Source organism: Cibotium barometz, chromosome 64 (assembly GCF_041138505.1).
Source record: "Cibotium barometz isolate CiBa-2024 chromosome 64, ASM4113850v1, whole genome shotgun sequence".
NCBI classification, from domain to species: Eukaryota; Viridiplantae; Streptophyta; class Polypodiopsida; order Cyatheales; family Cibotiaceae; genus Cibotium; species Cibotium barometz.
Genome location: NC_141109.1, coordinates 10728947 through 10751578, shown reverse-complemented (window position 1 = coordinate 10751578; position 22632 = coordinate 10728947). Strand labels below are relative to the sequence as shown.

The window sequence follows — 22632 nt, the reverse complement described above, 5'->3', positions numbered from 1 at the left end:
TGATGTAATATCTTCTCTATGGTTTGGATTTGTATATTCTTATGCACAATTATTCCAACCCCAATGATGTTCCACTTTTATTCAAAATCGATGTAATATGGATAGTCATTCTTTTCTCTAGGGTTTGAGCCTTGGTCTAGGAGAGACGAAGAGCCTTTTGGTAGAGCTTGCCATTTCAAATTCTTATTACTACCTATACCAAGATGACACGCTAAGGCCATGTGTTCTGCAGCATGAGATGTCCAATTTGGAGTTGAATGTCCATCAAGGTCTAGTGGGTGGTGACTAACGTAGTCACATTATTTCCATGCAACTTTATCAAGAAAGATTGCATTCATGTTGTGAGATTGTAAAGCTCATATGCCCCAACGAGATGTGTGCTTATGGGACTAAAGACCATGATGTCTCTTTGCTCTTTCTACTCCAAACCTATGGGATACATCTCACCCAAATCTAAGCCCTTGTTCTAAATATACAAGATGGCAATTGATTATGCTAACAAGTGGGCAAAAGCCTACAGCACCAAGAACAAGATTTTCCAAACAATGGCATGCTTCATCTATTATGAGAACATATTCACGAGATTTGGATGTCTCAACAATGAACAAATTAGTGATAGAAGCTCCTAGTTTATCAATACGGTGGTATCCTTGATGATGCAAAGGCATAAAGTGGTTCATATAGAAAATCTTGTGTCTATTAACCCAAGAAGAATAGTCATGTGGAGAGCACAACCAAGATGCTATGAAAACTGTTCAGTAAGGATTTCTCTAGTGAGTCAACTTTTTAGGAGGAGGCAATCCATGGAATCTTTTAGGCATACCGTATAATATACAAAGCTACCACCACTCATACCTCTTTCTAGCTTGCATTTTTGGTTTAGCTTGCATTCTAGCTAATGGGAATGTACAAGGAGGGGGAGTGAAGGAAAGATAGATGGTGGTTATTTTTACATTACCTTTAGCTCTACGGTTTCAATATACTTACATATTATAAAAGTCTAAAAATTTCCTTGTGTATAAAATTTATATTTTTTTAAAATACTAAAACTACCACAAAAATACTAGGAGAAGTAGATAAAAAAGTATGTGTTTAATTGCGAAAGGTACATGCCAATGGTTTATGTACATATAAAATTTAACTTTTCTAATTTACTTCTAGCATTCTTAACAAATATTTGAAGTGCTTTCAAGGTATAGACAACATGAGTTCTTGATTTTACCTTTTGCCTTAGTTAATGCTCCAGTAACTTTTTGATAAATGATGAACTTATTCCACCCATATTTGAAGAAACAGATCATGGACTTTCAGATGTTATACTTGTGTACATAGAGGATCTATAGACTTCCATTGCAATTTTGAAACATGAGAAGTTTTAAGTAAAAGAATCTAGGCATGAATTCTTCAAGTAGAAACTTTCATATTTGCTCCTCAATGTGATCTATCTACAAAATTATTAGGCTAGTGAAGTATATTTGAATCTCCATGTTTTTTTTTCAAAATTTTGTCACAACAGAGTTTCTAGAGTGAATGATGCAAAAAGAAAAGGTTATTCCTTTGTTGGTCTAGGATAGGAAACTAGATTAGTACTTTAGAGCAGCACTTAAAGAGCTAGATATCTTGTCCCTTATATTGGTAAATTGTAAATCCAAATACACCTTCAGTGGTTTAGACACATGCCAATGATTTTCAAGCTTTGTACCAAGATGGACAATTTGCAACCTTCAGAGGTAAAGAGACATTCAAAGACCAAGTTATCATATATAAAACTTTCACAATCCCACCCAAGAAAAGGAACTTGTGGCATTGATTCATGAGTTGGAGATCTAGAGACCCTTTTTGTATGGTGCCAAGTTCTTTGCATGAATGGAGCACCATTTGTTGAAATATGTGTGATCAATATATCACACAAGGGATTGAAAGACCAGATGGATTGAAGTCATGAAATAGTTGGATGTGGAAATCCACTAACAACTACTCAGATTGTACATACCCTTGGTATAATTTTGAAGATCCATAGTTATTTCATGAAGATATCGACTAACTTCTCTCTCAATCAAAGTTACTAGGGGAATTCTTACTATGTGATAGAATCTGGCAACTATTCCAGTCCAAGAGATCTTAGTGATTAATTAGATAAATGTTGCAACATTGAGATATGAGAGATTCAAATACTCACATAAACGCTGCAGAGAAGAAGATATTGCTTCAAAATTTCATCTAAGGTGGATTACTATTTGGACTTGGAAAGGTATGTGAACCCAAGCAAGTAAATGTCCAAAAGAAAGTCTTCTTGGAATGCCATGATACACCTAGGCTTGGAAAGGTATGTGCACCAAGCAAGTGGATGTCCAAAAGAAAGTTTCATTTGAATGCCATAATGCACCTAGTGTTTCATGGCATTCACCTAGTGCATGGTTTTCAGATATATATAAAATCTTAGCCTTGATTAATCGATTGTTTTATTTGCTACATATGAGATCCTTTGTTGAAGATTATGTGCAAAGGTGTGCCTGTGCGATTGGGATTAGCAGACTTAGATCCATGATTCAATCTCTATCATTATCGATCGATTGACCAAGGTGGCTATGCTCATACTTACCAAGTCAACTTTTAAGATTTGCAAGTGGATGTCCGAAAGAAAGTTTCATTTGAATGCCATAATGCACCCAATGTTTCATGGCATTCACCTAGTGCATGGTTTTCAGATATATAAAAAATCTTAGCCTTAATTAATCGATTGTTTTATTTGCTGCATATGAGATCCTGTGTTGAAGATTATGTGCAGAGGTGTACTTGTGTGATTGGGATTACCAGACTTATAGATCCATGATTCAATCTGTCATTATCAATTGATTGACCAAGGTGGCTATGCTCATACTTACTAAGTCGACTTTTAAGAGTCACAAGTTGGCTCAATTCTTTGTAGAGTAGTAATATAAGCTCCATGGCTTACTAGAGAAGATTGTTAGTGGCAGGAATAATGAAGCCATTGCACAATTTTAGCAAGAAATTTGTTCCAAATTAAAAACTAGGTTGAGCATTACATCATCAGATCATCCTGAGTTGGATGGATAAATGGAAAAGCAGACATGGAGGATACACAGAGTACGTATGTCTACAAGAGACATTCGTCCTCAAGAAACATTCTTAGTGGGGGAGAGACCTTACACACGTACAACAACATTAAGCAATAAACTACTGGATTAAGCCAATTTATGCCTTTGTTTGAACTATTCAACTAATGGGAGTTAAAATAAGATCAGCTATAAGCTATGGTAAGACATGTTGAAGACTGCAAGGGAAAGCCTAGAGAGTGCTAAAAGACAAAAACAAGTGTTGCTGCAACCAGAGACAAAACTACGAGAGTCTTGCAAGAGGTCATGTGGAGATACTTTAAAGCTTCCAAGATCACAAGGACTGACAAACATCACTTCCCTTCTTGATGTTAGTCCCTATCAAACCGAAGAAGATAATTGATGTGGCTTATCCGCGTTGGCAATACCTCAAGGAGTTGGATTCACCTACTGTTTCATGTCACTTATTTGAAAGAACATTTAGGTGAGGGTAATGAGGCTATTCACATTAAGTAACCTTGTGATACGACCGGATATGTGCCTCTAGAGCTCAAGTTGATTCTAGATCAACATACAAAATGTGGATTAAAAACGATGTCTATAAACAAGTGAATGATCAAGTGGAAGAAATGGTTAGAACTTGAGGCTACTGTGCACAACCTAAAGAGTCACTTTCCTCAATCCAATGAGGACATGAATGATTCTTAAATGGAGAAGTATGTTACACCCATGCCAGAGGCTGGTTAACAACTCTAACGTACAGTAAGATTAACCTAGAGGCCAGGTTGAAGCATCTAAAGGGGAGGTTTAGTGGTTAATAGAGGCATTAGGCCAACTAGTTTATCAGGTCGCTATAGATGTTCACTATCAGACCATCCATGGGAGGGAACTGATCATTCCATCCTAGACTCAAGCCTAGCAATGACTATTAGCGAGGACAACCCAGGGTGTGTTCTCGCTGTATGGGATGCCAAGGCTTACTAACCACAGAAGGTTTTGAACAAAATGGTCCTTCCAGACTTACATCACTAGGGGATCGGTGGCATGGTTTATACATTCCGGTCTCAGGTTCTGAAAGGAGCCCATTCGGTTAGAGTCCCTCGATTTGTTATTCTAGATGCAATACTGGTATCTATGCATAGACCTCATTCTCCTTCTATAGACTCCTCTTGATCATTGTGAGTCTTATTGCATGGTAGATATCGAGATCAAGATGCACAAAGGCTCTAGATGGAACTCACACTGATTTTTCTCAGTCACTCTCAATGATTTAATGCTATACACACCTTTATGGCTACATGGAGTATACTCAGGGCTCTCCACAAGCCGCAGCATGATCTTGTCTTCACATATACAGCCACAGGGATCTCGTGGCATTTCCATTGTCGATTGGTTACAACAGCCTGACTTCTTTTCCACATAATTTCGTACAAGGTTTTAGAGAACCGTATCTTGGAATTTTTAAAAATTGGTCATATTTAACAGAATCTCTTTTCTTGCAATAAATAAAATAAAATCTGGGGTTATTCGAAAATTTCACCGCACACTAGCTATTTCTACTCTCCTTTGAGCATGCCATTACATGTTGGAAAACCAATTAATCAGTTGGATGGTTCATTTTTTAGGTACACAAAACACCATCCTGTCATGCTCCCATACCAATTCTGTTGCCTAGTTCAGGGTTCTATATTGAATCCACAAGCTTTGTAGTTTAGCCACCTTGTAATTGCAGCGTATCCACAAGCAGCTTTGCATGTTAGCCACAGGCTTTTCCTTTTCTTCCATCACTTCTTGATGTTTCCAACACATATATATTTCATCTGCATCAATTGAATCAACAAACACAGCAAGAAAATAGTGTGAGTAAGCACTGGTAAACACTTCTTTTTTCCTTTCCTTTTTTCCCCTGACTAGCCGTAGGCCCAAGATCCTCCTGTAATTACCGTTTCTCACCACCTGTAGGCGCTTTTTCCTGCCCGTAGGCCATGCAGCTGAGGAAGCACCTTGTGGGGTTTTGAACCCAGGACCTCCTGGTCCTAGGCAAACACGTTCACCGCTTGGGCTATCACCTCATTGGTGCACCGGTAAACACTTGTCAAGCAATGCATGGTATCTGTGTTACAAGTACAGTAGGTTAAAAGCAAACTTACTTCTAGGTACTCGTCAATGCCATATTTTGATCCTTCCCGTCCAAGACCAGACTGTTTTACACCACCAAATGGAGCAACCTGAAGCAGAAAACATCACAAATCATTAACCACAAAATTTTTTATCCTAAAGATGCAATTTTGTTGTTTCAACAGTTTCAAGGTGGTTCTCAAAGCCAGACCTGCTGGGCGTGTGCTTCAGACACCCCTCATCACAGGATTCTTTGAGGAGGAAACATGATGGAGAGGGAAGAGGTGGCTGGCTGAATAATAAAGTAGCCTTTCATAGTGCTTTTGGTCATTGGACTGAGGCTGCAGGGCAAGCTGTGCAGGCTTTACAGCATAGCCAAAAACCCATGGAAGAAACCTGATTTGACTGTACAACTGCTGCACAGAGCTATTCATGTGTTGTGCAAGCCATGCACAGGGTGCACTGGCCAGCACAGGTGTTGTGCATGCAGTATCAAGCCAGACAAAGGTTGCACAATGGCCATACAAGGCTGAGCATGGGGTGAACTGGTGGGAACAGATTGTTCAGAGGCTGTTTAAAACCGTACATTAGCCATTCAGGGCAGAACCGTGTTCGGGCTAGAGTACTAGGACAAAAACTCACTGCACAGGACTGTGAGGATGCTGCACAATTTCTGGGGAAGTTATAATTTATTGTATTTTAAACATGTAGTGTACACTTTTTATCATACCTGCTGTCGCTCCTGCTCCTGGGCAGGGGGTAGCTGAGAGCAGCTCGGAGCAGAAGTCTGTGGCGATGGCTCAGAGGATAAGAGGCCACCTTGCTGTCGGGACCACGCAGGCGCCGTACTCCATCCCTGCAATGGTGAGGATCTCTTGCAGCACAGAAGTCTCCTGCCTGGGCGTGGTAACAGGACTCTACTCTCTACTCCTCAATCATGTAAAAAAGTTCGAGGGAGCCTGGAGGCCAGCTCCCACCCACGGGCTGGGGTCTCCTCTTGGAGATGTTTTGAAAGAGAGGCCAGGCCATGCCGCCTAGGCAGAAAGAGAAGGCTGCGCGTATCTCCTCAATGTGGGCATAGACCTCTGGATCTCCCATAAGAGCATCTGGGATCCTGGCTATCTGCTAACGATCCCGCTACCATCATGGAAGCACCACCGCTGCATGTCCAAGAAAGTGGTGCCGACAAGGATATCCACCGTGCCGCCCCTATTACACCCCCACTTATCAACGTAGAACCTGTCAACCGTGAGAGCACTGGGGTGCGAACTGACCTGGAGAAAAACAAACCATGGGGGGACCGACCAACCCCCAGTAAATGCCAGGCATCCTGTCCTCTCATCACAAAAAGAAGCTCCTCCCATGCCATGCTTTGAATCCCTGCCACATTCATGTTAAAATCTCCTCACATACACCAGTAATCAACTTGAGGAAGGCCGTGTGGAACCAGAATCCGTCACAAGGCGTACATGTTGAAGCGGTCCACACAGCCCTACCCAATCGAAAGAACATCCACTGCGCATGGTCGGGGATGATGGTTCCGGAATCAACCACCTGTATGAGAAGCGTGCTGCCAAACAAAGATGCACACCCTTGGTTCCCTTAAGGACAAAAAGCTAGGGACCATAAAGTGCGAATGTGGCCCGCAAGAATCTTCCCTCAATCTGTAGACCTGCCTGTGGTCAAGTGATGCTCTTGAAACATGAGGATATCCAGCTAGCCCCAAATGAGGGCTCGCTATAATTCCTCACAAACAATCCTCTTGTGTCTAATTTGGATGGTGCCTCTGAGATGTCATACGATAAAAGAAACGTTCTACATGGCTAAAAAACTGCATGGCTAAAAAACAAGGTTGCAGGCTCTGGAGGGTCTCTCCTTGGCTCAATGTGATGATTTTGGGACTGGTTTGGACATACCTGGGCAGACCTGAAAACTCCACCTGCAGTAAGAAAGTGGAGCCATTGTGGCGGGAAATCGACACCTGGCAAGAAAGATTCTCAAGAAGGCAATGAGAACGTGAACAGAAGGGAGCCCTGCTGCCCTTGACTCGATGACAACTACTGTGGTTTGGGGGGGTGGGGGGGGGTAAGGGACTCCTCCCAAGGATCACCTAGTACACAAGCTTAAACAAGATGAGAGAAAAAAAACAAAAGGGGTGCAGGCAAGCTCACCACCCAACCGTAGGTTTGCATCAGCAACCCCACCCCCCCCCCCCCCCCCCCCCCCCCCCCCCCCCCGAGCCAGGGGCTAAGCTTCCACTCCCATGAGTCCATGCTAGTCAACCCTGGCGTCCCATACCACCAGTGCCTGCCCACAAGGGCCCTCGGCTAGACTACCCGTTATTTGCCATGTCCATGGTTGTCACGGTACGAAAATACGATACCGTATGGGAATTTTTGTTACGATATGAAATTTTCGGATACCGTACGATAAAATACGGTTTTTATTTTTTACACTTACAACCTATGGAGCTTCAAGCTTGAATGTGAGGGAAGGTTGGGAGGGGAGGAGTCTACAGTGCTTGAGGAACCAGAACATGGAGATGTGTCTCTCCCAGTTGGATCTCCCGATTGTCTCCAAAAAAGAACCTGGATGGGTAATGCAATACCAAAGGTTTCCCAGTGTAGCGTTTATGACTAAGGGACCGTCCTTGCACAAATACGAGCAGTGCATCTAGGGTGATAAGTTTAGGGACTCCTCTCTAGATCAAAATGGCCATGTCCAAATCTTCTCCCTCGTACATAACTTGAGAATCTAATTGTCTAGCCTACCTATACCAGGGATCTCCAAGTGACGTAGCAAGATTCTCTCATCCTACCAATCAAGTGTACACTACCAGTCTACCTCGCCAGATTTTTTAGGTCTCTCAACAACCCCATATGGAATACTGAGTGGACACGAAAGTTACGAAGTATTGTGAGCATTTGAGATCTTCGTTAAGCAACGTTTCTATATTTTTTTTAAGCATTTGGAATTTTTTTTTTCAAGGAAATTTTTTTTTGGAAACCAAAAAAAAAAAAAAACTCATGAGTAAGCCTCTTGGTCCAAGTCTAGACCCAATTAATCAATAATAACCCAAGACTCACTTATGTAGTACTTATTGCTGCTATAAATACCAATCTAGTCATAAATAGCGAATAACCTTGGATTTATTAAATCTGAACCTTAGCCACTTAAATCCACTTGCTTTTCCTAATCACGGGGCTCCCCTAACCCTGCTGGATTAGTCCCTAACCCCAAGCATTAGTGCTAGGTACGTAACATTCCTCCCCACTTAAGACATTTCCACTCTTGGAAATAAATGAGCAGCTGACCACTGGCTCACAAAAAACTCTTCTAGTCACAGACAAGTCAGATTTTCACTGTTACCTACCTCTGAATTCTGATGGCTTTCCCAATCCAAAATTGATCCTCCAGTGTCCTCTATGATCCTCCAACATCAGCGGACCTGATAGAGACAATCCCTCAACCTTCCTAGATGTCCTATCGACCCTCTTCCGACGACTGCCACTTGAACTTCCACCTACAGAGTTCTGCTTCGGAATTCTGTCACACAACTTATCATAAGGGATCCTTTTCCTAAACTCAACACAATCCGGCGAAAAGACTGAATCATCACGAGTTCCGAATAAGGTATTGACTACCTTCCAGCCTAACAAGTGGAATGATCCTTGAGTCTTGGTCTAAATCAATGGAGCTCCCTACCTGGACCTGCTGCGAATACTAAATGAAATGCCCATCGGCCCGACAGCCCTCTCAAGGAATCATACAAGTCAATACTAAACTGGGTAAAAGATTCACCAACCCAATTCTAGCAACCCTATCCAAATTACCCTTCTGATTTCCTTGTCAAGTCTTGCTTAACTTTGTCCACCAGAGGATAACTACCCTCCATAAAGATAGAATATAACAAAGTTAGAAAACATACACACCGAGAAACTCTACATGCTACAGATACTAGCATCCCATACCACTAGGATACACACCATATAAAATTTCCTTGAGACTTTAGGGTGATCAATCCTTTCTCAACTAAGTCTTGGTGCACTACACCTCCACCCAATGTCATGGTCCACCCTACAAGTAAACCATTGGAATAACAATGCAATAATTCACATGTCCACACACCTGACATCTGTCGTCCTAACGGAGCTTTCATAAGGAAATATGCCATGCGATCTACCCCAATCCTCAGATATTCCGACTACTGCTGATTTCCTTGTCAAGTCTTGTGTAACTCAATCTACCATAGGGTAATGAATCCCCATAAGGATAGGACATAATAAGGCTAGAAAATATAGACACACCTAGAAACTCTACATGCTATAGATCCTAGCGTCCCATACCACTAGGATACATACCATAACACATAAAATTTCCTTGAGACTTTTAAAGCCAAGTTAGAGTGATCAATCCTTTCCCAACTAACTCTTGGTGCACTACACCTCCACCCCATGTCATGGTCCGCCCTAAGGTAAACCATTGGAATAACAATGAAATAATTCACACGTCCACATGCATGACAACTCTCAGCCTAATGGAGCCCCCACAGGAAAATATGCCATGCGATCTGTCCCAATCTTGAGATATTCCGACTATTGTCACGCAATCTCATCCTCCCCCAACTAGCTCATCCTCAAAGGCTGAGACCCCTAGGATCCAAACAATCCAGTGATCAACCAATCGTCTAGCTAGAAGACCAGAACCTAACTGTCCAGCTAGAAGACTGGTGATCAGCCAACCATTTAGCTAGAAGACCGGTGATCAACCAACCGTCCAGCTAGAAGATCAGAATCTAACTCAGCAAAGAAAAGATCTGCGAAACCGCGTGCTGATGCTTCTTAAACCAATGTCTCCCAAACATCTAACTTAACCGCTATAAACAACAATTAACATTAGATGAAAGAATACAACACATTTAAACACTTCATAACAAATATACATTATATTACGAAGTCCTACTGAGTTACAAAAGAAGAGGGTGGAACCACAAAATCACCCTTCAACATATTGGTGCATCTTCAATTACAAAGGACAAATCACGACCCTTCCAATCTACATGGACGTATAACTCTGAATATATATCAGTAAATAACAGAGACACACGCCTGTTCTAGATCTATTGTCCATGTCCTGCCACTAGGTTCACATGATACACGTGATCACGTGGTTGTGTCTTCACTCCTAGCTTCTGCACAAGTTTAGCATTCATAAAGTTGTGAGTGCTACTAGGGTCAAAAAGGTGATCCATACATACGTATTAATTAAGTTGTTAGGACCAAAGACTTCCATGCTGAAAACACATTCCATGCAGGCACTTTGACCTAAAATATTGTTTTATTCATGGAAGAAATTTCAGGGTTACCTATTACTTCTTGGTCTTCGCCTTCGGACAACTCGCCTTAATACGGCCCTTCTGACCACAAGAGAATCACCTGCCCTCCTTGATGTTATGGAGGATCTGTTGATGTTCTAATCCTCCTTTTTTTTTCTTCTCGGATCCTTCTATGAGTTACAATGAAAAAACAGCCCATAGGGTTCCAAATAAGAGCCTGTTGGAGATGCTCCTTGGAGGCAACATGAGTTGACTACCAAAGAGACGGCCTAAGATGATCCCAAGCACGCAAGAGACTCGCTGCAAATCTCTCCTCAAATGCACGGCTAAAGCTACGAGCCCGCATCTCCCTGAGAATCTATCTCATACTCAAGGGCCAAGGGCCTCCCAGAATCGGGGTGCAGGCACAGATCCTAGCTAGGAGGAAGTCCTTCCATGGCTTGCAGGCGGGAAGAAGGCCACAAACAATCAACTGCACAAAAGGGCACGACTCTAAATGGAGGGGTCCCCTCTATGTCGCGGCTGAATGATCACTCTCTAGGCCACCTTGGCCCGGGCAGGCCTCCCGCCCACAGAAAGTTGCGGGTGAACTGTTGAACCTAATCAATGCAAGCCCAGGAGAAGGCCCAACAAGAGGTGATGTACAACATGGTGGCAAGAAGAACCTGGTTCGCCACCATGACTCGGCCAGCTAAGGAAAGCTTGCTTGAACTCCAGCGGACAGCCTTGCCAGACTGAGTGAGAAAGCAGTAATGTGTCGCCTCTCGCTCCCTAAATGAGAACTTGGCTGTGTAGAGTCCAGAAACACCTCGGACCCACTACTCCAGAAATCCCATCTTGCACGCTGTCCCATCCAGAAATCCCTAGTCCACTCTCTCATAGGCTTTCTTGAAATAAAAAAGAAGAACAATAAAGATCCTGTTGGCGTGACCTCGCAGAAGCGGTCACCTCCCAAAAAGTGAGGATGTGTCCAGCATGCTCCGATTCCTGAACGAAACCCGTTTGTGTACCATAGATCAAGTTGGGGAGGAAGGGCTGTAGTCGCCGACTCTGGCCTTGGCTAGAATTTTGTAGGCACTACTGAATCTCCAATGTGTCACCACCCTCCTTGGGAATCAAATGGATTACTCCCTCTGACAACCTCTCCGGTGTGGCTCTTGTAATCATTATCTCATTGAAGGCAGCTCTGAGGCTGCCTTCCATCAAATCCTAGTGTCGGAGAAATAAGGACTGGAAGTCCGTTCTCTCCTGAGTTTTTGTCCCTAGGTAGTGCTGCCATAGCCTCCGCGAACTCCTCTGTAGTGAAGGGAGTCAATAGGAAAGTCCGGAGAGTGGCATGACCACTTGTCTCGTATGTCACCAAACCCGCTCATGCGCATCTAGCACTTGTGAAGAGAGAGGTACACCTGTGAGAAGAGAGTTGAAGAAATCTATGGCAATGGCTCTCACTGGGGGGGCTGCCCTGGGGGGGGTGGGGGGTGTGCGCTATAACAATGGATCCATCCTAGCCTCGCAACCTGTGGATACCATCTCTCCACCTGCATGGGCCTGCAATCTCAAACAAATCCCTAGTGACTTTGTCTACTGCCTATGTCCAAAGGAGGCTCTAGCATGGTATCTGTACTCCACCTTCTGCTCCTGTATGGATCTGTGCTCTGTACGGGTGCTGTAGCCAATTAACCCTCAATCCATGGGCTATCTAGTGCACTCTCCTGAAGCCATTGTAAGAAAGCGAGGCTCCGGCGAATGCCCCTCTCCTGCTCTTGGAAGCCAGCCAATCTCCTCTGCGCTACCTCCTGTAATAAATTACTAATCTCTCAACATGCATCCAAGGCACCTGTGGCTGATCCTGAGTGAAAATCCAACCTCTCCCAAATCTCCTCTATCCTGCTGCATATCTTAGAGTCCTCAATGAGGCTATCAGCAGGGATCCGGGTGCTCCAATGTTTGTCTTGCCTCCAGGGGCCCTCCAAGGATAGAATAACCAGTGCATGATCAGAGAAAGTAGTGCCTGCCAAAATACCAGTCATGCCACAACAACCACAAGCCCATTCATCTACATAGAACCGAACAAATCTGGACAGGTTAGGGTTATTATGAGATATAGTTGTACGGATGTACCATTGAAGGTCTAGCTTGGAGCAAGAGAGCATGCATGCTAATACAAGGCGCATGGCAAGTATGTATTACTTTTTGTTCTAGGATGATAAAATATGCATCTCAGGACCCCAATAAGTTGGACATGGGTAAGCTTGAGTTAGAGGAGCTGTGCTTCTTGTTGGCACAAGTAGATTTTCTTGAAGCGGGTTCTTCTACACAATTTCTACGTCACAGGTTCGCCGAAAACTTCACATATTGTTGCTTGAGTTCAAGGGTGGCTTGACAATGCCAATTTCACAAAATAGAATTTTTGAAGAGGGATTGAATTTCCCAACCACCTTAGATGTCACATTCCAAATTACCAATGAGTTATCGTTGAGAAAAAAAGAAAACTTTTTGTATATTTTCCTTGTTTAGTGAATTTATTTCAGGAGGCATTTATTATAGCCAACATGTCAATCCGAAAAAAAATATTTATTTATTTATTACAGCATGCTATATGCCTTCTATGTTGTGAACTGATCATCCACAATACTTATAGAAAAGCATTGAACTTTCGTATAGCTCGCTCGTATGTTTTGGCTTTCACCTAGAGGGGTGATACCAATTTTCAAAACAAGGAATATGAGCAGGAGAACACCACATAAGAAAACTTTCAGAGGAGCGAAGAGATGACACCCTAGTTTGTGCTCATTAATTGTATAGCAAAGACAGCTCATGAGTGGCCGGTTAGAAGGCCTGATCCCAAAAATTTGATGGAGACCTTCACAACTAGTGGGTGGCTTGATTGACATCATTTTCCCCAAAAGCTGAGGTTTTGAGAACAGTGGTATTTGCCATCCCTAGTTTTGTATGGATTAGCAAGAAATTACTCAAGGCTAGGCTGACTCACAGGGATGGATTTGGTGTCCGGTGGAGGTTTCGTGGTATTATGCTTATTATTGTGCCCATGGTTAGTTAGTACGAAAGGTACGGTTACGGTACGGTACGATAAAATACGGTACTAATTGGTACCTTAAAATTTTTTGAGGTACGGTACGATATTAGTACGTTTTTTTTTTTAAAATACTTCCTAAACTTAAAAATTGTAGACAAGAAGTTACAAAATAGTAGAACCATGAACATAATGTCATCATGCCATTAGAGTACAAAATTGCTACAAAAGGATAGGCCAAAAACTCATGGCATGGGCGACCGCCAACATGCGTACATACATGATTACATCATCGATGGGCTAGAAGGAGATAGATGCCCAATGCCTAGAGAGCTATAACATATCAAAAGTCTACATCATCACCAACATCTGCATGATCATCAACATGATCACTACTAGAGTGTCCATCAAGAGAGTTCTCTGAAGAGGACTCTTCGAAGGTGGACGAGACACTCTGGGGATCATTCTCGCTAAGTAGGTTGCCATCATCATCAAACAAGGGCTCTCTAGGCAGTGGGGTATCATCATGAGGGGGCAATGGAATATCATCATGAAGGCGGGGATTGGAGCTCGAGGATCCCCGCCTCACATATGTGCGAAGGCCACCCTTTGCCGATGCCGAAGGCGGAGGCCTATGAACTCCAACTGCTCGGGCCCCCGTCCATGCTGACTCCTGGTGCTGCGAGTATCTGCTGCCACAAGCTCACTATAGAGCTCCATGAAGATTGCCTCGTCCTCCTCATCAGGCAATATGATCGCTTGCCTAATATGGCAATGGCAAGTGCACACGCTGACAAACAGCTCCCTATAGGCTGCAAATGGCGATGAATGGCTCTCTAGAAGACTGAAATTGCTCCACGCAACAGCAACAACAACAACAACAACAACGACGACGACGACGACGACGACGGGAAAAAAATCGCACGGTATCGTACGAATCCGTACGGTACCGTATCGTACAGCAAGTACGTACGATTTCAGTCGTACGACGTACGGAACTAAGCCTGATTGTGCCTATTGGTCGTAGGAAGGAATTGGCCATTTCATTCTATACTCGTAGACCCCGCAGGGACTGTTACATACTATATGTCCTAGTGTTATGGGATACCAGGGGTGCTGCATGTGAGGTTGCTCGACGCCTATATATGTGAGGTGTGGTCCTAACCTACTGTTCCGTCGCTTCAATGGCTGAAGATGTTCCACTCTAGCAGGGGTAAGTAAGATGGAAAAAAAGTGTTTTATCATCCTTCCTCCAATGTGTGTTCCAATTGTATGATATCTATAGTCCACTTGTCGAACTGCAGTAGCTCATAATGTTCCTCTTCAGGAAGGGTAATTCTCATACCGATTCAGGGGTCTTCTTGGTGCTTTTGACCCTCCCTTTGAACAGCTGCAAGCCTACATCTAAGCTCTCTATTGGCACATGATTTCTTTCTTCTCTGGATGCTAACAAATCTACAATTATTGATACATACCAGAGAGAACCTCTGCACTAAGCCCTGAGCTAAAGCCATCTACTTGAACACAATTAGAAAACGTTTAGAGCTGCAAATTTCGTTTCAACATTATTACCTCTGTAGAGATGAGGCCCTCATTTAATCCAACCATTCCGTATTCCAATGCCTCAGTGACATGCCATGCTCTCGTCAGACTATCAGTGAACACATATGCAGCCAAGCCTGTGAAATCAATGCGTAAGTGTTAGCTCTTCAAAGCACTTTTCATCAACACATGTTAGGGTGCAGCATAGATCGGACACCTTCAGTATTGATTCTGATGGGGTTGTAATTCCAAAGGTGGAGATTCAAAAGCATTGAAAAAGAAATATAAAAACTTAAAACTTGAAAAACGAATTATCTGAAGTAGTCTTTAAGTTCAGCATGGACTTAAATGCATTGTAAGCCCACTGAAGCTTAACACAGTTTGGGTGTATCAAGAGCAGCACGAAGGGGTCTTTTTCCACATCTAGAGTAAGGGCCACAGAAACAGGGCTTCAAGCACCCACTGGCCTCCATGGGGTGTTATAGACCCCCGACAGAACTGGTTCCTAATAAACTGTTGCCAACTGAAGTTCCCCCCACAGAACCAGATAAGGTGAAAATGGCAACAGTTGAAAAGCCCGATCGAAGAAGGGACTTCAGCCCCGGTGGTAATATGCCTAATCACTGGTCGGTAACAGATACAGGCCCTAAAGACCTGTTCGATATACCTAAGCCATCAACTGATCTTGCACAATCTTCAGCCCTTGCTTACAAGCACCCAGTGAGACGATACAAGCTCTTCCAGTCTGTATCGGGATTGAGTGGTATTAAATTCTGTCGTAATTTACTATTATAGCTACTAGCATCACTGATTTGAAGTGATCTAGTCATGATCCACCTATCTTTGGATCCTACATGACTTTTCCTCCTTTATGTTATGGAAATTATAATGAAAAGAAATGGACATTATCCCTTACCAAACACAGTGTCATTGGCCATTTTTACAACCTCGTCTTCAGTTGTGAACCGTATCAAAGGGGCCACAGGTCCAAAAACCTCTTCCCTGTAGATAAAGACACTTATTAGTAACAATTTAATACCAAAACACAAGTTCAAAAATGCAATAAAACGTTGTAATATGAACTTAAAAATCTAGGCAACACAAGGCATCATCTTGCTACACCTGAACATTTAATGTTCAATATGCACCTAATCAAGATTCAGCACTCTCGTACAAAAAATAAATATAAAACTCCTTAGCATTTGTTGGTTTCTAAGGCTGTATTTTCAACTGATTCAACTCAAAGAAAAGATTACTGAAGGTGATATCTCCGAGGCCCTTGATTAATAGATTCCTTTCTCGTGTTCATAAGGTATCTAGAGTTGAGGTTACCCCATTCTCACTAAGAACAATGCTTCACTCTACTTGGCTCCCTTTTAAGCATTACCTTTGTTGTCGCTGGTCTCTTTGGTAAGTGCCTCAATGGGGGCATTCACCTTGGACAACTCAACCTACACTACAACAATAAACCTTGAAAATATCCTCCAAACGGCGTCGGGCTGGCCACTCCCACAAATTTCAAGAGAAGAGGAATCAATACCTACCATAGTTGCAGGAAACTCCTAAAACTTGGGGGTTTTGGGCCGTTTTAGGGGTTCCAGGGGTCCAAGTTTTAGCCGTTTCGGCTGTTTCCCGACAACATGTGCCGTTTTCCTTGCAAAACCCCAATTTCAAGGCAATATTAGCTCCTCTTTTGTTCTCATTTGTTCTTTTTAAAAAAAATAAATTCCAAGAAAAAGTTCCTTCTATTAGTCACTGAAAAACAACCACAAAGGGCTAGATACAACCATATGGGGCGGGAATCACATGATCATAGACCCTTCTCCTACGGCTGGCCACTTTGTGAGAAGAAGGCTATCTCATGAGGGAAAGGAGGGGGGGGGGGGGGGGGGGCGGGGGGGGGGGGGGGGGGGTGAGGGGGTGGAGAGAACAATCACACAGGTGGTTTGTAGTGCCAAGTGGGGTCACCGCCTCTGTCTGTGAGAAAAGGGCCAGGCCTCCATAGCCTCAAGAAAGTTTCCCACCGCTTCCTCATGCGGTTAGAACCTCCCTAAAGCTTCCTCCACTGACCACGGAGGGTATGAATGATGTCAAGCCAAATGCTCTTGATGGACTCAGCACGCGGAGCATGGGTACCCTTGATGGCCTCGCTGCATCTAGCACGCCAAATGTGCCAAGCTGCAATGCTTTTGGAAATCTCCTATCTCTGGCATGTGCCTGGTTGCTAGTGATCTGTAGGTGGGGCTGACTGGTACTGCCGAAATACTATGGTGAGAGACCTGAAGGGCCAGCCCACTCCCATCCTCCTCATAAGCCCTGACCACCGCAACCTCTATGGCCCAAGTGACAGTGCCCCGTGTAATGATCCGGATCGAGTCCCTGTCCATAATGAAGATGCGGAGAATCTGCTGCTAGATTTGCTGAGCCTTCGGGCACTCCCAAAGATAGTGTCTTTGAGACTCCTGAGGGTTCTTTCTTCTCACCGATCTCAGTTTCCACTCATAATCTCCTATTTTCTTGAATCTCCATGTATTTCTACTCTCCCTCTTCTTTGTTCCCCTCCCCCTTATTTTGCATCCCCCTTGTTGATGTGGCATTTCCCCATTTCAAGCCCATTCATGTTCCAATTCCCATTCTTGTTCCCGTTTCCCCGTTTCCCGTTTCCCATAACTATGATACCTACAAGATCAAGTTGCAAATTGCAAAAGAAGCTGCTGAAAGAAAAAGCAGAGAGGGAAACAAATGCCCAAGCAAAAGAAGCAGATGTAACAGATACACAATGCTTAGGAGAATGATGTTCAAATGCAAAAGAAGAAAAAATGCAACTCTACACTGAAGATAAGAAGGAATCACAATCAATGTTGGATCTTTCACTATCAAAGGAGTACCAAAAGGGTCTTAATGACAAGAAGTAAAAGTTATTCTTTACTGTCACTGTCAGTGGGGGCAATTCTGGGATGCCTAGGAAATGCATGTTGGATTGAGATGAAGATCTCGTCCTTGAACTGATGTGGCCCCTAAGTTGCATAGGGGTGGGATGTGTCCACCAATACCAAGGAACCATTGGTAGAGAGGAATGTTAGATCCTTAGACTAACTACCATTAGTGGCTAATCAAAATAAGTGGGATGTGTATTAGGATACAAGAGCATCCTAAAGGCGGATGCCTAGACTCTAAGGTTTGAACTTTGGTTGAACCTTGAGGACTATAGTAGAAATGATAAAACAAATGTCAACTGTTTGCAAAATGAAATGAACACATACCTCCAGCGTTTGATAGTCGTATACTGCCCACTTTCCGGCTTTGCAGGCCTTCATCAGTTGTACCATTCCCGCCCGCTCCACCTGCATGGGTGTGAGATCATGCCCTCTTTTGCAAGAAGGCTGTGCGTGTTTCTCGATCTTTAAATTTTAGGAAGAGAGGCCACTCTTTTGTAGGGTTCTTCCCCATGCACCATGCTTCCACGAAGGGGGGGGGGGGGCTAGCATTCCCATTTGTTTGCATAGGGCTCCACCATCCTCCATCAGTGAGCCTTCTACCTTCGGCCCTGTGATCCTCACATTGAGGGCCTTGTGCTTGCGACGCTTGAACTCCTCAAGCGTGGCTGTCATGTTAGTATTGGTGTTGGGAGTCGGGGCTGATTTTTGCTTCTTGACTACCTCTGTCCATTCATTCCCCACCTCTTGTTTGACACCCCCCTGAAGTGAATGGTGTGAACATGTACAGATTGTACCAGAAACTAGGTAAACCTATCTGCCACATTGGCCTGTGTAGGCACATAAATCAAGGCAAAATAGTGATAGAAAACGGCTGTCTAATACCAAGAGCTGCCAATGGATGGTGGAGCCATACACATTTTTGAATAGGTGTGAAGCTGCTGTACTCAGATTCACAACAGGAAGTGGTTTCTGTCGGAAACAGTTACCACGGATTGACACCTGAGTGTCAGATCATCATGCCCAATAGCTGTCGGTGGAAGTGACAAGCATAAAGAAAACACATTTCTGCTTCATTGCATGCCAATACCGAAGTTGGGGCATTGTGGAAATCTTCTCACTGTGACATTGCATACGAATTTCAAGACGGGTGCTGCATTTGTAACAAGGCATCCGATAGTTTGCCAATAAGGGGTAGCTGGAGGCCCCCCTTAATTGGTATAAACTGGATACCCAAATGGTTATGCAAAAGCCCAATGTCTACAACTGCATGCTGTAGTGTCATGAGCAAATCGCTGAAATCAAGGCCAATTTTTGCTGAATCTGCGCAATGTCAGCAGCAATAGAAGGCTGATTCAAAAGCCTGATTACCATCTTCCAAAGCAGCAAAAGAAGAAAATGACTCATTTAATGCCGAAGCAATGAGAACGGTATCATCACAATAAGATGCATGTCTTGTGGTAGCGCATGTCTGCCTGCTGATGCCAATGAGCTCTCCCCTCCTCAATGATGCCCCGTAATGTGAAAATGCGATCCAATGTGGAGTGTCCTCTGCGAAAACCTGCTTGCCTTGGTGCTTTGAGACTCTGCTCCTCGGCCCATTTGCTGAGCTCATGCTCCAAGATCGTGGGCTGCTTGCTGAGCATTTCTCCCATGCCAAGGATGTGTTGGCTCCACTTTTGGTTCATATGTTTAACAGGGCAGTATGCGCGGGTTTTCTCGATAGTCGGTCCTCGAATACCATTGTGCCCATTCTGAAGGCGGGTAACCCCATGGACCCCAGGAACTACAGGATCATGATCCTATGCTCTCCCATTCTGCATGTTGCCAATGGCATCTCTAACCATACTCAAGTAGAAGGAGGAGGAATGGGGGGGGGGGTAGGGGGGGCAAGGCTCAGGTGGGTGAGGGAGAGGTGGCTATCCGAGGACGTGGTGAAGGGAGGCGGCATAGGTATGCCGAGTGTCGGGTGAGGTAATCGGAGTCGGTGTGCGACGATCTTGGAAGAGCCTCTTGGCCTCCTTGCAGTCATGTCCCAAAAGCAACTGATATAGCTCCTGCTCAAGTGTGGCTAGACAGGCACGCTTCTTCCTCCGCGTGAGGTGCCGGAAGATCATTTGTGCCTGCTGGTGAGTGGTGGAGCTCAGAGCAAACTCCTGCTGCTCTGCAGGTTGGCATGGGTCTTTCGGCATTCCTCATCATACCAATTGTTATGTGGAATAGTCCCATCTGGCGGTCGGGAAGTGGCTCTGTTGTGTGGAAAGGCCGCCATGGCGGATGTGTGAAGAGAGGCTGCAAGCTATGTGGTAAGCTCATCAAGTGGGATGTGTGGGTCGAGGTCGGGGATGATGCAGAAGATGTGATCAGAGTAGACTGAGGAGGTCTCCTTAGTGAAGTGGTATCTCGGGTGGTGACGACGTGGTAAGATAGGTGGATGAGGGGTGTACTAGCATGTGATTGAGAAGGCTAGGTGAAGTAGGCATGATCACTTGCCACACCAATGGGGGCTCCCATCAAGTAGTCCATTGTACTGGCTAGATGTCTAAAGGGGTAGCAGGTGAAGGAACTGGAAATAGGCCACCAGGCTAGGCCACTGTAAATAACTAGTCCATGACCCCCACCAAGGGCGAAAAACTACTCCCCGTAGTTTGTGCAGGTCACCATGTCCTCTGATGTCCGCTCCCCACAATGTCTATCTCTTGATATATGGGATCATCTGTCTCAAAGAGGGGTGTCTGTGCACTAGCAGTACGGGCATTGAAGTCTCCAGTAAGTCCATCCCTTCTAGAGTTCCTTCCTTGTGTTCACGAGGCCTTCATGGAGTTGGGTTCTGAGGTCTTCAACCTCTGAAAGTAGACATTGGTTGATTTCCCCCTCTTCCTTTCTAAGATCCTCAATTGCTTTCGTGAATTTTTGGGCCTCTTCTTTATGCTCTTGGGATGCACGAAGTCGAGAGGGGAGGCCTTTCACATTCTGCAACTCCAAGAGAATCCCCTTGGGGCCAATAGGGACTGCCCTGCTGCCTTGGGGGCAGGCTGGGGCGAGAGAAAGAAAGAAAGAAAGTTATATTAAACTTCTTCAAAAGACCCAGTGGGTCTATGAGACCAAAAGTGATACAATAGTGTCCATGTAATTTCATCATGGTACAAAAGAAGACAAAGACAAGCTATAAGCTGAGAATGTCAAATCCGAGCCATATGATACAAAGTGGGACCATCATCATGCAACCTATGGAGCTAACCCCCTAGTAGGGGGGCACTAGTTAGAGGATTGTGCAGATTGATGCTACCATTCCCAACCATTGGATCACAGGGACCTTATTGGAAGGGCTTCGTTACTCGTGTTTTCACTGTGTGACAGGTGTACCTCTTCATGTTATGGGCCTCCCCACTTTGGGGGAGGATGATGCACCAGTCTTTTTCTTTGTACAGGATGGTTGGTATTTGGAGAGATGTGATGTGCAAGATATCACCGAGGGCCCGTTGGTGCATCCTGTGAGAGTTGCTAGTAGTCCATGGAAGTTCTTTTCTATTTCTCACTCCAAGGATAATCATAGATGCTTTGAGCCTTTGGTTGTATGGTAGTTGCCCTATTAGGTAATGCATTGGGACCCTGATGAGTGAGTGTGGAGGGATGCTACCAACCCGATGAAACATGTGTCTTTCTCCAGTTATACTATGCCAAACGCCAAACATCTTGTTCTAGGACATATTCAGAGTCCTTACTCTTAGACCTCACTCGGAGCCTGGAGGTTTATGGTATCACACGTGACATTCATAGGAATTTTTAAAGGAGGTTGTGGCACTCTTATGGGAGGACAAAGATATCCGCCTTTATGTGCCTTTCTCTTCTTGGTAACCTTGCCACCAACCAATGGAGATCGGTTGTTGGTGTTAGCCCAACATGCCTAAGATGTGCAGCAACTTCAGAGACGGTTTACCATTGCTTATGGGAGTGCAAGGAAGCACAGAGGATTTGGACTGCGATAGCACATCTCCTTGGAAGGATGAGGAAAGATGCTTACATTTCTTTTGGTGCTATCATTTGGATGAAACAGTCAGGACCACAGCTCAGGTATGAGGGGAACCTCGTGGATGTGGTCATTATGATCAATCGAGGAGTTGCTTGGTGGTGCCAACTTCAAGACATGCCGGAGTCAAGATACGCTCCCCCCCCCCCCCCCCCCGGCACAAAGGTTGGATAGTGCATGGGAGAGAATTACTAGTTTTGTGGCCTAGCACATTTGGAAGGCTAGATGCACTCAAGCCAGAGAGCAATTTGGTTTATGAGTCACAACGCATTTGCAGAATTCGGAGTGATATCATCCACACCCTCATGGCCACTAGGACAGAATCTAGGGATGTTCAAGGGCTGGCCCAACCAATTTATGAAAAGAGGGATTTTGGCATCTTTTTCACTCCCACTCATATGGGACCTTGTTGGCAACATAAGGTACCAGACTGGTTGAGATTTCCACCTTGTTTGGTTTGAAATCTCAGCATTGATCATATCAATCCGGAGAGTTCTTTGGTCTATCTGGAGAGTTCTTTGGTGCCTACTATCCTCAATGCATTGCCAGATTCTTACGAG

The 22632-nt window shown here is 44.3% G+C and overlaps 1 protein-coding gene across 1 annotated transcript in view; it reads right to left on the bottom strand.

Annotated features, from left to right (window-relative positions):
* Window positions 1-4535: 4535 nt before the first annotated feature.
* Window positions 4536-22632, bottom strand: part of ALDH5F1 (aldehyde dehydrogenase 5F1) — a 196605-nt gene continuing 178508 nt past the window's right edge. Inside the window, exons 17-20 of the mRNA XM_086796883.1 lie at window positions 16023-16108; window positions 15137-15243; window positions 5228-5305; window positions 4536-4897 (exon numbers count right to left, since the gene is read on the bottom strand). Coding sequence (XP_086653009.1) covers window positions 4862-4897; window positions 5228-5305; window positions 15137-15243; window positions 16023-16108 — 307 coding nt within the window. The 3' untranslated portion in view covers window positions 4536-4861. The remainder of the gene's footprint in view (window positions 4898-5227; window positions 5306-15136; window positions 15244-16022; window positions 16109-22632) is intronic.